At 41.5% G+C, this 14,839-nt stretch overlaps 2 protein-coding genes across 4 annotated transcripts; one reads left to right on the top strand and one right to left on the bottom strand.

The window, feature by feature from the left end:
- Window positions 1–891: 891 nt before the first annotated feature.
- On the top strand, window positions 892–1,813 carry LOC306936751 (guanine nucleotide-binding protein G(I)/G(S)/G(O) subunit gamma-12-like; the record flags this gene model as incomplete). Its single annotated transcript, XM_079520372.1, has 2 exons — window positions 892–984; window positions 1,688–1,813. 2 exons carry the CDS (start codon window positions 892–894, stop codon window positions 1,811–1,813), a joined length of 219 nt encoding a protein of 72 aa, XP_079376498.1.
- Window positions 1,814–3,409: 1,596 nt separating this feature from the next.
- On the bottom strand, window positions 3,410–11,036 carry fbxw9 (F-box and WD repeat domain containing 9). 3 transcript variants are annotated; one of them, XM_079519662.1, is made up of 9 exons: window positions 10,992–11,036; window positions 10,618–10,704; window positions 9,830–9,963; window positions 9,343–9,490; window positions 6,837–7,854; window positions 6,413–6,561; window positions 4,870–5,073; window positions 4,553–4,618; window positions 3,410–4,085 (listed from the first exon to the last, which is right to left on the bottom strand). In XM_079519662.1, exons 3-9 carry the CDS (start codon window positions 9,946–9,948, stop codon window positions 4,014–4,016), a joined length of 1,776 nt encoding a protein of 591 aa, XP_079375788.1. In that variant the 5' UTR covers window positions 9,949–9,963; window positions 10,618–10,704; window positions 10,992–11,036; the 3' UTR covers window positions 3,410–4,013. The 3 variants fall into 3 exon arrangements, with proteins under 3 accessions (XP_079375788.1, XP_079375790.1, XP_079375789.1); XM_079519664.1 differs by having other exon boundaries at window positions 10,876–11,015; XM_079519663.1 differs by lacking the exon at window positions 10,992–11,036 and having other exon boundaries at window positions 10,618–10,862.
- Window positions 11,037–14,839: the final 3,803 nt, after the last annotated feature.

The raw sequence follows: 14,839 nt of genomic DNA, 5'->3' as shown, positions 1-14,839 counted from the left end.
TGCAGTGTCACTGAGCAGTATATGGGAGGGATTTTTTTTTTATTCCTCTTTTTTGTTTTTCATTAAAAAAAAGTATACTATATTATACCAATTATAACAATTTATAACCTGTTCGTAATAAAAAAACGGATTTTATCGTTGAAAACCATGAAAAACTTCAAAGGCCTACTATAGTATATAGTATGTCGTTTTTCATGATTTCAATAAGTCAATCAATGAAATCTATGGGGCACCTGGGATCTCCTCAAGGACCCCTGGGGCTCATGCACACACCTACTTTGATAAACACTAGTGTAACCTACTGTACATAGAGTAATGTCTTGTACTTGTCTTGTAAATCTTTGTACTTTTATACTTCACACACAACTATGCAGAGGATCAAAATACGTATTATGAGCTTGTAGATTGCCTATTTTTGCATAGCCGGCTCCTTTTTTCTGCCATGAAAGTGGCCCCCATACTAACTCCATGATCTTTCATCATCAATGGAAGCTATGAAGTGATGTTATGTGGCCTTTCCTGCACTGTGTTCTAGCTGTGACCTTTATGTATTCCACACATCACAGAGCCTTTCAAATGTCCTCTAGTCGGCACACAGAATGACCCAACCAAGGGCATAAAGAGGAGTAGCCTAGAGTACACAGGTCACAAAGGAAAGACTGGTGTCTGCTACTGGAAGACCATTGAGATTTAGAAAAGATAGAATAACGAGTAGAAGTAAAACAAAATTGTGAAAATTGTGAATAAGTGATTTTGTTTGTTTATTTTTTTGGGGTAGAAGCTGGCTCCTGCAGTGCTGGCCGATATTTCTTCAGTACTAATGTCTCCATCCTCCTCTCACTTTTAAAGTTGGTCTACTGATTGTTGCTGCCTGTTCATACACAATAAGCCATGTCAGGAAAAGTGTGCAGTAGCAACAGTGTGGTGCAGGCACGGAGAGTGGTGGAGCAACTACGTGTGGAGGCTACCATGGAGAGAATCAAGGTATGCATGCATTTATTCATTTCATTAATCACCACTTCACTGTAACTCAGAGGGTAAACATTTGACTGTGTAAGACAAGACAATGTGAAAGCAATATTATGAGCATAACTGCATGTAAAGAAAATCTGAATAGGCTTAGAATGATTAAGACGAAGGTAGGAATACATAATTGTGTTCTTGAATTGAAATTACATAATTCATTATGCAATCAATTAACTTGAAGAATGAGGTAGTTATTCAACAATACTTTCAATACATATATCAGGATCTTCAACAACAAAATAAACAAGTGTTAACACCATATAAATACTGTTTTGTATGTTTGTAAACCAGCACATATTGAAAAAACATAATTGCTACATTTTTGTTTTCTTGTAAAAGGGGTGGGGGTTCCACTCAAAGTATTCTAACATTACGAAAATGTTTGGACATTCCCAGCTGTATTTTACTTCACTTATAACTCCATAAAGGTAAAATAGACAAATTGTGGATATGGGTTTGCTTTTCATTTCTAAACCACTTTGAACCTTAGTTAGGGCATGTACGTCATTATAGATGGAAATAAACCCCACCACAATACATGTGCTTTGTGAACAGCAAAACGCATCCAATACACATATAAAAGTTTGCATTCTTTGAATGTGTTTTTAAATGATATTTTGAATATTTCCTGCGGGGCCAACCTATCTGTGTGTGCCTGCAGGTCTCCCTGGCAGTAGCAGAGCTGGTCCAGTACTGCCAGAACCACAGACGCAGTGATCCGCTCCTCACTGGCATCGCCGCCAACGCCAATCCATTCAAAGACAAAAAGACGTGTGTATTGCTCTAGGATTCATGCATGCACAGAACAAAACTGCTGGCTGGGAAATGGGCCGTAACCTTTTCGCAATAACATCAAAGTTTAGGGTTTATTACTGCATGCATTTGAAACCATGTAAGTGAAACTCTGAACAAAAGAGTGGTGAACATGCCTATGCTATGAACGATGTACATTTAATAATAAATTCAATACTTTTAGCCTAGATGGCAAGAATGGCCTAAACACATATCTTGAAAAAAATACTGGCGCTGTACCTTCATGTTCCCCAGAAGATTACCCTTACTGAACCTTACTGAAACAGTACATGTTTTTATGGTTGTTAAGATATGTTTTGTTTTGATAATTGTTTTACATAATCGATAGCCTTTGTTTAAGTTAACATGTTGCCAGGGGACCGTAGATGTCTGCTGAAATGGTGCATTTATATAGCGCCTTTATCCAAGGCGCTTTACATAGATTGTCAACCTGTAGTTTCATAAACACACACAGCCCTCTGCTACAAAAGAATACAACAAGTTCTGGAAAAATAGCTTTTCCGAAAACATATAAAAACATAATTTACAAGTCTTTGGCTGATGGCCCAGATGCTATACATTTATTTTAAGTACCCATTCCTTAACTTTTATATGTCCCTTTAATCTCAGGAATGGTGGAGTAGTTATTCAGGACTTCACTGTGTTTGTTTTGTAACAATGAACTGCCCAAGGCAAGTGCATTAAGTTAATTACTACTTTGTTCCACCATTCAGTAAAAATGGCCACACACACACACACACACACACACACACACACACACACACACACACACACACACACACACACACACACACACACACACACACACACACACACACACACACACACACACACACACACACACACACACACACACACACACACACACACACACACACACACACACACACACACACACAGCTGCCTAAACTTGATGGGCATCTATCTATAAAGCACCATGTCTCTGTATTCTGTTTGTACGTGTGTCCGGCTGTAATGCACGTAACTTGAGAACCGTTCGCCCCACAGACTTCAAATTCGACACACGCGTTCCACACCCCTACAGAGAGTGCAGTTCCCGGTGTCAAGTCGGTCGGACTCACGGTTGTCCAGAACCGCCACAAAAGGCCTCTGCCCGGGCTCTGGACAGGGCCCCTGCCCAGGCTCCATATATGGAGCTGGCCTGTTCTGACATCACAACACTCCAGATTTGGCCATGCCTGACACAGAACTCCATAGGAATAAAGGACACAGACATGCAGAAATGGCCATATATGGGCATAAAAGAGAGACAGACAGATGGAACGGGTACTCTGACACGAGTACAACGGAATTACCTAGCCGGGTGGGGCATGGATCTCCAACTTCCATTGTCCATCGTTAAGCCCATATATGGAGATACCTGATGTCATCAATATTGGGCAGCAACTCTACATCTGGTCTCAAACCTCAAACCCTAAGATCTCCATATAAAAAGTTTGAGAAAGACATGGAAATATAGTTTTTTCAGAAAACTGTTAGGATTTAGAAGACATTTGTTAGGTCGGAGACACTCAACTGAATGACGACTCTCTTCTCCAGGGAGCAAATGTCTGGAATGTTTTTCTTTTATTGTCAAGTTACTGTGAGTTGTATAAATCTTCAAATAAGTGCTGAGTTGTAAAAAGCTCCAATATGAAGACTGATTTGTATTCCTATGGCAATATGTGTGAACATTATTTAAATAAAGACAAATTAAAAATACATTAACGATACAAAGCTTTTTTTTTAACAAACACACAATCAAAGCTTTGAATATTGGCTCAAAACTAAAGCCCAAACCGCACCAATGATTCACCATGCAACTCCTTGCAACATGCACTTTACTATTAACTACTTGCAAGTTGCAACCACTATTAACCATTATTGATCAGTACCTTCCTTGGACTGTACCCATTCTGCAATCTGTTAATACAATTTTCAATCAATCATATACCCAATGGCAGTTGCATTGGTGCGGTTTGGGCTTAAGTGTTACCAAAATATGTCTTGTTTGATATGCAAGACCATAGTAAATATTCCTTCCGCCATGCTGATATGAAATCAAGTCAGCCCGGTGTTAGAGGAACGATGTGGAAAGGCCAGGCATCTGTTTTTTTCCCACTGGTGTAATGTCTTCACACATCGGTTTAGTGATGCGTTTAAGTCTTGGTCTTTCAACTTCGGACCCTCCATACCTCCACATTATCACCCGGGGCTACTGCTAACACGCCAGCTTCTACGCTCAACTGATGTGTCAAGACGGAGGAGAGAGAGAGAGAGAACAGACAGGAAAAACAAATTGAATGCAGAGCGACCACAAACAGGTGTCTACAAACGCATGCTGCATTTGGTCAGATCACTGCAACTGCTGCCCTGGTATGTCTCTATAATGTAGAGAAAGAGCAAGAAATAACACTATATTAACAATGCAAACCAAAACAACATCCTTCGACTCAATTAGGCAAAGAAAATCTCCCAAGAAAAAAAAGCTTGACAGAAACAAATGAGGGAGAAACCTTGGGAAGGCTCACAAAAGAGGGGACAGGCGTGCAATACTGTAGTACTAGGTACAGTATATTGACATGGAAAACAAACAACGTGTAGACCGGCCATTTGCCTTATTCGTCATCAATGACACATAGGGCTTAGGTGGTTGAAATTACTCAAATCAATCAAAGCATTTTAATTAAATCAGAGAGAAAACAGCACTCACCCCACTGACTGTCGTGTGACGACATACAGTGCATAGAGTCCTTGGAGGCGCACATGGGAGATGTATCTAAATAGACAAATAGTAAGAGAGGATGAAGACCTAGATTACAGTTGGAACAGTTGGAATGGAACAAATAATTGATTGAGCAATCATCTACAAACATGAACAATATTTATATTTTAACCATGCACTTGAACCCCAGTGTCCATATTCTGTGGGGGAACATTGGCCAATAATAGCAGATCTAAGGAATTTCTTGAGCTTGTAGTTCAGCTATTTTTTAACCCAAAGGGCCACGGGTGAGCTGCTAACAATACCTTGACGGTTCCGTCAGAGGAGCAGGTGTAGAGACTGCCGGGCGAGCGGTGGATTCCGGTGACCAGGGACGTGTGGCCCACGTCGAACTGGGACACGGCCTTGATGGTCCCTGCCTTCATGGAGAAGGCGTGCAGCATGCCCTTGTGGTCTCCAGCCCACACCTCACTGTCACTGTAGCACATGGACAGCAGGTAGGAGCTGAGCTGCACGGGAGACGGAGGGGTTCCAAGTCAGTCTATTATGTATGTTAACTGTAGATCAGCAGTTTCCACATTTGTTTTTATGTTTTTGGGAAAGTAAAAAATGATTAAATGTGTATCTGTATATTTAGGTTATTTGTCATATCTGCCCGATGCTATTTCAAAGGTTAAAAGCCAAACAGAAATGTACATTTTATTCATAAAATGTTCCACAGTGTTCAACAACAAAAACACAAGTAAATCACTAATCGCAATTATTTTTGCAACAATAATATTCATATAAAATGACATAATCGTGACAGCCCTATATAGTGGCGATATACGACTTCAAATCAATGACAATAATTTCTAACTTTTGCCTCGATTACAATTACTAAAAAAAAACTTATTTTAAAATATGAAAATAGCCTCAGCTATTTTCTATATTTCTGTACATCACCATTGTACAATTAAGTATAATACAGGGTTATGTGGTTAAAATCTATTAGAATTGTTCTGTGTAGTTTTCTATGAGTATTTCATCATCTCACTGAGCAGTATGGGTGGGAGGGATTGAGGGTTTTCTTTTTCTCTTTGTCCTTTTTTTTCTTTTCTCTTTGTTTTTCATAAGAAAAAATGTATACTGTATCATATCAATAATATAGCAATTTAAAACCTGTTCTTAATAAAAGCTTTTTACAAAATGTTAATATATAAGACATTTAAAAAATATATTAAAAGAATCTGCTTCTAGTTTATTCAATTAACCTACATGAGCAAGATTATGTCAATTATTGGTTTCAAATCCAAATATCGATTTGAATATATATTTGCGGGTAATTGCCCGGCCTAAATTAATCAGACAGTGGCCTTGTGGTTAGTGTGTCCGCCTGTGGGTGGTTCGATCCCCGGCCGGGTCATACCAAGACTGAAAAAAATGGGACCCAATGCCTCCCTGCTTGGCACTCAGCATCAATCATGGGTTGGATTGGGGGGTCAAATCAACTAATAAAATGATTCCCAAGCACTGCAGCTCACCGCTCCTAGGCTTCAGCTCACTGCTCCTAGGCTGCGGCTTACCGCTCCAAGAGATGGGTCAAATGCGGAGAACAAATTTCACTGTGGTAACGTGTGATAAATCGTGCGACTTTGACTTTATACCATACATACAAACATGCAGTCTTTGTGAAGGTTGTTTGCCATTTTCATTTATCCAGAGTGACTTTCAAAGTGCAAGATCAGAGTAAAGGGCAGCCAGGAATCCTAGTCAACAAACGACTGGGGATGTTTTCAAATGGAGTACAAAGAAAGCATGATGTCTGTGTCTATACAAACAGTAACATATGATTCCATGTCACTGTACCCGGAGTTTCTTCAGCATTTTCCCTGCCCTGCGGTCATATACGGCCACGGTGTGATCTTCACTTGCAGAGATAATATACTGATCATCTGCAGCCACGCACATCACTGCCTTGCCGTGGAGACGAAGGCTCTTCACCAGCGGCTGAGCAGCTGCAGCACAAATGCATGATATTAAATTAAAATATAGCGTCCAGAATTAAATTACTTTAAGCACATAAACCCTCTATACTTAAACTAATACTTAGTTGATCAGGGTCGGCTCTGTACTTTTTTTTGCCCCCTCTCTCACTGAATCACTTTGCTGAAAATAGCAGAACTACAAGCTCAGAAAGTGAGCTCATAGATCTGCTAATTTCGCAAAACATTTTGCCCTCGGAAGAAATAGGGAAGCTAGGGTTAATTTGTTTAAGTATACATGGTCTCACCTCTGACATCGTAGATGTTCACCCGCTTGTCATACAACCCGGCCAGCAGCACGTCCGTCTGAGAGGACAGGCAGAGCACAGCGGCCCGGGTGCTAATGATCCCATTTTCTGCTCCGCCTGCCTCCAGGTCCCACAGCCGCACTGTGCTGTCGAAGCTCCCCGAGGCCAGCAGTGGGCCCCTGGACGCAAGGCACCACACCCAGCCCTGGTGGCTGGTGTAGAGGCCCTGCCCCACCAGCGTGCTGAGCAGTGTGCCGCGGGAGCCCGCTCGTAGGTCCCATAGGATCACGTTTCTGTCCCGCGAAGCCGAGGCGCACACCGCCCCCTGACCCCCCAACAGCAGCACAGAGTTAACATGCCCGATGTGGGCCGAGGGCAGGGAGATGCGCTCCAAGGCCGCCGGGGGTGGGCTTGGGGATCTTGGAGGCTCCCCTTGCTCCACCTCCATCTCTACCTCTCCTCCTTCATCATCACCCCGATTCCCCAGGTCTGCCAGGTGCTCCTGGCCATCAGCTCCATCCAATGCTCCCTCACCAGCGTCTCGCAGCGTTCTCTCACGCCTTTCTTCCCCCATCAGGCCGGCTGCAGCCTCCTCCACCCTCACCCTTGCCAGTGGCTCCCCACCTCTCTCCGGCTGCATGTCTCCTTCGCCTTCCAACGCCACCTCCAGTACTTCGTGAACACCAAAAGCTACCTCTTGCGCAGCCACCCCCACCCCCTCTTCATCATCTGCTCTTCCATTCCCTTGCGCCTCAGCTCCAGGTTGTCCACCCTCCCTTGGCCTAAGCTCATGGCTTTCTCTCCCCCTCTCACTCTCATCCTCCAGGGTCTGCTTGGCCACCCAGTCAGCTTGGCCTGCCCAGCAGCTTATCAGCTCCTCCATCTCCAGGCAGGCAGCGGGCCAGTCAAAGTCTTCCTTTGGACCCACAGGGAAGGCAGCCCGGGAGCCTGTTAGCCTGCGTGCACGGAGCTGCCAGGCTATACCATCTTTGCCAACATTTCCCAATGCATGGCACACCTGAACATAGTAAGAGAGACGGCATCATTCTATCTACAGCAATATTAGTAATCTCCTTGTTCTACACAAGGCTAATAAGACATTATTTGGAGTGAGGTTGTTTATGACCAGTGTTAGGGATATAGTAGAGTGTAGTCTTACTTTACTTTTTAGTGTAATGAGTAACAAAACAATTAATTTATCACTTATCAGCTACTTACTGTAGTTATGTTTTCAAATGAATTGCGTTACTTACTGTTACTTTAAACATTTCCCTGTTCATTGTGTTGCCACAAATGAAAAATAAACTATCTCACACATTGTGACTTTCTTTTAATTTCCTACTTCGTGACACCATTGAAGTTCCAGATGGGTGTGTCAGTGTCAGTGCACAATGTGAAGCCCATTCAACTAGCGACATGGCAGACATGGCAGAGAGGTCAGCCTTTACGTCATGGAAGTATTCTAATTATTTTGAATTTGTTGGTCAAAGGAGCCTGTCAAGTCATATGAGCCAAAACCTCACCATAACCTTGAGTCATGGAAAGAAATGTGGGATAAAACAGTAGATCCGGGCACTCATACATTTAAAAGAGTTGAAAGGGCTTTTTTAATAAAAATGCTGTTTGATGTTTCAAGTCAACCATCAGGTCTTCATCAGGCACTGCAGCTAGGATCTTCTGTTTCCCGCTAGATCCAGGAGCAGAACCGACATTTATAAAACCTTTTTTCTATTCTCTGAGAGAACCTGGTCCTTCTGCTTTTATAACCTTGAGTCAATTCCCAATCAAATGTATATAAGGCTGAAGACCAATGTATCACATATTTTGTAAAGTAATGCCCTATATGCATGTGATGAGATCATGCGAGGCATTGTGAGCTTGTAGAACTGCTATTTTTAAATAGCAGCCATTTTTCCCATTTCCTGAATAGTAACGGCTTTGGACATACAAGGTTTTACCAGACGGCCACGATTTATGCCACCTGACTACCACGTGGATTAACCACGCTCTTCTCCATACAGCAGACCAGGAGGCAACTGTTTGGATTGAGGGCTTTGCATTAGCTAAATACAAAAATAATCACTATATGACACAATACTGTATAAAAGGTGTGCGTGACATCATCATCATACCCGGACGTTATGCAGGAACGCCTACTGAGTGGCAAAAAACGTTCTGAGATTGACAGCCCATACATCAAAACGGAAATATCCTACCTGATTACATTAAACGACGTTAAAACTCACTTTGCAAATCTCTCACAAAATAGCCTATATCTCAGCTAGTTATTGTTAGGGGAATAGCAACTACAGTCAGAATGGGAATTCAAATTCAAAATATTTGTGGTGTGCTCAAATAATGAGAGAAGAAATGTGGGATAAGGTGAAAGACAAGTTCAAGTGATGTGAAGAAAGACATGCCCTAAACACCTAGAAATAAAACACACTATATTGACAGTCACAAAGCACTGCTTGTCGTTATTGAAAGTCGTCCCCATCAAACTAACCTTTGGCAGCACATTGATAACACACTGTGCAGGGAGGTGTGAGGCAATGCGGGCCACCATCTCCCATGGCAACGACAGCAAGCCACTGTCGTCAACAGAAGGGGAGGGGCTCGGTTCTGTAGAGGAGGGGCAAGGGCCGGAGAGAACACTGGAAGAAATATATGGGGGCAGAGGGAAAATGGCATTCAATTGCCATGAACGGATTGCAATTATTTGCGAAAGGCAGCTTTCCCCACAATAACAGAAAATACACTAGCATAGAGCCCTGAGAAACTACGCCAGGTCTTACACTTCGTCCTACAACGATGGTGTACAAAAATGCGACATGTTGTGAACTTGTAGATCTGCTATTTCCCATTATTGAAAAATGTGGGAATCGAGGCAAAGGTCTGAAATAATCGTGATATTTGGGGAACTATAAACGCGTAGCTTGTCAAGGCTTCGTCAGACCAGAAGCAGATTGATGAAATGAGTCAAATTACTTTACCCATGTAGGTCAGCCTGGTCAGACTCAGCTCTGAGGTCATCACTCATGTCATGACGAACCCCCTCGTTGGCTACTCCCTCTGCATGCTCGCAGTTCACACCCACCAGGTCCTCAGACATCACCAGCTTCACTCCCTTCCAAATAAAACAAAACCATTCCATACAGTTATATAGTGAACTATTTTCCACTGAACACGTGACTGGAAGTGAAAGATTCTAAAATGTTTACACATGTACAACTGGTAGCTTCGACCTAGCCTAAGATTTAGACTCTCATAGATGTATTTATCGATTCTGACATTTTCAATCTATGAGAATGTCAACATTTAGTAGGTGATCAAAACACACGTATAGAGATAGGTGTAGCTCTGACTGTAGAGAGGGGGAGAGAGATGGCTGGTTGACTCAAGGGAGACTAGACATTATCTCCTGATTGCTTTCAGGCAGCAGCAGTCTACCGGTAGCTCTGGTCCATAGCTCTAATGCCTTTGCAAAGGCATTAGAGCTATGGATCAGAGCTAGTCTACCGGGTAGTCTAGTCAGACCTCACGTGTTAAGTGTTTCCAAAGAAACGGGCATAACACAACAGACCACTAGCGGAATGTTTAATTTTTGTGAGCCCTAAAATATTAGCCATAATTCATTGTGATAATTGTTTTGTTGGTAAATAATCGAAATATTAATATGGACCGTCAGGGTGTGTGTGTTTTACAGTCACCCCACCCAGACCCAGTAATGTTAAAGACGAAAAAGCACATCAGTACCAACCAGCATAGCAACTTGTCTTACCCAAGTGTCCCTTGTCGGCGGTGTTGGCTGTCTGTCAGTTCATTTGAGAGTAATTTCCGACGTTAGTGTTCAGAAGAGATTATTCAGCTAGAATAGACATTTCATAATTAAGTTAACTTATGAAGTGTACTGTAGTAATACATGTTCAAGGATCAAGACAAGTCCAGCATTGATCGGGTTCAGTCAGTTCAGTTCCACACAGACCGCCGGCCGGTTGGAACTGTTGTTACGGAGTCAAATGTGTGTTTGCTCAGTTACCTGCTGATAGGAGAGCAGGCACGACTCTCGTTGCCATAAAGTAGTACTTTCCACACACACAAAACACTAGACTATTATATTAATGTATGCCTATTAGGAAGAAATGTTTTACATACCGAACTACAAAAATTCAAAACACTGGTTCCGGCGCATGAGGAATTCGTCACCACGAGACTGCATAAAACCATAATCCAGAATGTGGCATCACCGCCACCTACTGGATTACAATGGTTTACCACTATCAGAGCAAACGATTTTGGGTGTCCAGTCCCGGTCCAGTCCTGTCCACTGCGGTCATGTTCACTTGCAAAAAGAAAGTTAAGTATATCCTGGCAACTTGTATCCCCTTCAAATAGTACCTACAAATAATTTCCATTCATGCAAGCATATTTTTAAATACCTTAAATTATATTGTTTGAATTTCCATTTCTGCCAAGCAGCAAGCTAGTCTGGATAAGTAGATATGTTCAATTACATTTATTTACAGTAGATGAAACGCAGGATGGAGGGGGTGCAGCCTTGAGATTATTCAGACTTCTTTTGTTCATACGGTTAGTGTTGTCGGCAGGCAGCAGCAGCCTTTGCTGGCCAAAGTTATTGTTCAAATCATTTAACAAATTAACACACATTCAGTTCATAGTTAGTAAAACAATTAGAATTTGCCTGGCATAAAAGGTTGTCCCTGCTTTTGAGGTCCAATCCTAGCATCCATCCAATTCCATCCACTGGGGAGGGTAACACCTGCCCCCCCAGGTGATGAATCATGTCATTATTTCCATTCAAACAAAAAAGACACTCACATCCACATATTCCCAGCTTGATAGAAAACCTTTTATTTTCCCATTCACAAAAGTAAAATAGAAACCATCCCACCTGCACCACAGTTGAGGGGGAAAAAAAGAAATACCGGTACTACATCAAATCCATTGATTCAGATTGAACATAATGATGGATGAGTATTTTTTTTACATTCTTCCCTAAGGTATGCACCAAGCTCTGTCTCTCCCACTCATGTCCTACTACTTAACCTTGACAAAATCAAAATGGTCCGCTATAAAACAACGAAAACAAATTCTTTAAATAAAAAGAACATTGCAGAAAAAAAAACTTTTAAAGTCTAAAACATTTGTGCATTTGGGCACAAAAAAATAATCAAAAAATCTCAATTAAACAAAAATAAATAAAAAAACAAATTAAATAAAAATAAACATCTGAGCCATAAGATAAAAAAAAAGGTTTAAAGAAAAAAAAAAAACCTGTGGAAAACTTACATTTGAGAATGAGATTTCGCTTGTACATTGAAATTAGCATATCGCTACATTGCAAAGGGTGACAAAGTCTAAACTTTTCACCCTTTTCTTTATGGTGTTAAGACCAGTGTCACACTAGAGCGCCATGCAATGATTGAGTTTAACCACTTAAAACCCTATATACTTGGCTGGCCAGAGTCCCCAGGGCACAAACAGTTGAATGTCCTTGCTTGTTGAAGCCTTTTGTCACAACTTGAGATGATTGCCCCAGCTGATAAAGATTCCTCATCGTTTCCCTTTTCTCATGCCAGATGTTCTAAGGGGAGATGACATTGTTTTTCTCCTGTTAAAAAGTGTATAAATGCCAGCACATCTGAATTAAAAGTCCAAGAGAATCTCCCTGCTTGATTTAGTATTTCTATATTTGACTGTCCTGTAGCAAGTCCCTCCTATAGGACTACGTAATGCTAGGCCCTCTACAAGCTTGTAGATTGGTTACTTCCGCTGACTGGGAACATGGATGCAAGGGTTCATGTGGTTAAGTCAGTTCTCTGTGCACATCTGTTCCAACGACCTGAGAGAGGCCACCTACCGATCAACGCTTGCCTACCAGTTAACCCTTATAGGAATATACCATTAGTGTTCACCCTTTGGGGTGCTGCGGCTTACAAAAGTGTTAGTCCAAAATATTACATTCCATGTAGCATGGATAAAATGAAATAAACTACACCTACCTAGGAACTATATTCATAGATATGAGCTGGTGTCCAAAAACGCTCTTCCCGACAATAAGAAAAAGCATTTTCTTTATTAGTATTGAATGCCTATATTTTAAAAGTAGCTCTGAGCGACCTACTGTATATTCTGACAATCACAAACTGAGATGGTAACTGGCATGTAAATGCTGATTCTCCACGTGGCCTCTTATCTCAAGCATGATGCAGGCTCTGCCTACGACATCACATCGGTCGGGTGAGAGCTGGTGCAAAGATAAAGTCTAATGGCTGATTTACACTTGATTGCGTGTGTCACGCATGGAAAATAGATCTACAAGCACACCATGTGTCACATTGATCAGACACATGAGCTTGTGCATCCATTTACATTGTGCAACACAAAGCATAAATCAGGCTTAAGCGGCACTCCTGCATACACACCCTTATAGTAAAATAAAGACGAGTAAACACATACATACAGTCACACATTCAATCCAACAGAATAGTCCACTATGGACAATGACAAGAAGATACAGCTGGATACAGACAACCGCTCCCCTCACATATGCTAACCAATGTCAGGGTAGAAGAAAATTATTCGGATAAAGAAGTCGTATATTCCCAGGCATATCCTACACAGTATCAACGGGTGTGTATATGGCAAATGGCAACGACTGTCACCATGTTTGATCTTTAGCTGGAATCGCACAGCTGCCATTTGAGCAGCAAAAGTTGCATTGCCATCGACAAAGCTCTTAAAGGCAGACCCTCAAGAGGGGGATCTGTTGTATGATAGTCTAATAAAAAAATAAAATAAAAAAAGCAAACATCCAAAAGCATGCAACATTGTTCACGACCGCCAAAGAATGGGTCTCGATGGCCGGAATCGAGTGTAACTCATAGCCTTATTCTACAAAAAGCTCACATGAGGGGGAAAAAAAAACATCCTCTAACACAGATATGGACTGGCAGGAACACTAGGATATGGATCCCAAATACTGTAATTAAGATGTCCACCCCACCTCCCTCCCCATGATACCTATACAATCCATTTTAGGAGGAGCTACCTTAAAGCTAATCCTATGCAGGTCTTAATCTTACCTGCTCATTTCACCATTGATTAACAATTATCTTCATTACATTGTTTGCTTACTGTAGCAAGCCGTTTACAGTCCTAAAATCACTTATTGGAGAGAAGGAAAAAAAATCTATACCTTAACATTGGTAATATTATTACTGAGTATCATTAAGAGTGAGATTCTAAATTTCTTACAAAAAGAAAAAGTGCATTTATATCGATAAGAACCAACTCACTTAACTTTTAAGATCTTACCGATGCCTTATCGCTCTCTTTAAAGCCCGTTTTGTATATAGTCTAAAAACAAAGAAGCAGTAGCAGCAAACGGATTCTCGTCTTTTCTACAGTATTAGAACTGTTGCAGTGATTCTCTTAACAGCCAGAGAGGAAGCTGAACCCTGTTATCTACCTAAGGTGGATTCTCAACAATACAACGCACAACCTCCATTACCTATAGGGACAAGAGGGGTTTGAGCGCACAACAGGTTATGAGCGGGAGGGCGAAAGAGCATTTATGTCCGCCACCTTCAAACTATGGCAACCCTGTTCTGTTGATGAAGCCAAATGAGAAAACATTGTGTAAATGCTCAACAAGACGGACATATTTCAGTCTAACATGCGTCACTCAACAAGAGGTAATAATTTGCCATGCAACAACTGTCTCTCATTCCCTTATCACAGCTAGTAAAACGATAAATGACAAGATTTAGCACTATACGGTCTTGACTCACGGAAGGGGGTATGCACTGATGTGGTGAAAACCTAGAGAACAGACCCAATGTGTCATTAATTTTTTTCCCCAAAGAGATGAGAAATATGGATCAACAGAAAGAAAAAATAAAATTCAGCAACCAAGGGAAGAGGAAGGAACAAAAATGTGGTTAAAGTAACACCTTGATAGAATAAGACCTACATCTATG

The sequence above is a fragment of the Electrona antarctica genome (assembly GCF_951216825.1).
Source record: "Electrona antarctica genome assembly, chromosome: 14".
NCBI classification, from domain to species: domain Eukaryota; kingdom Metazoa; phylum Chordata; class Actinopteri; order Myctophiformes; family Myctophidae; genus Electrona; species Electrona antarctica.
The sequence above is the reverse complement of the archived record's forward strand: the minus strand, read 5'-3'. Positions and strand labels throughout refer to the sequence as shown.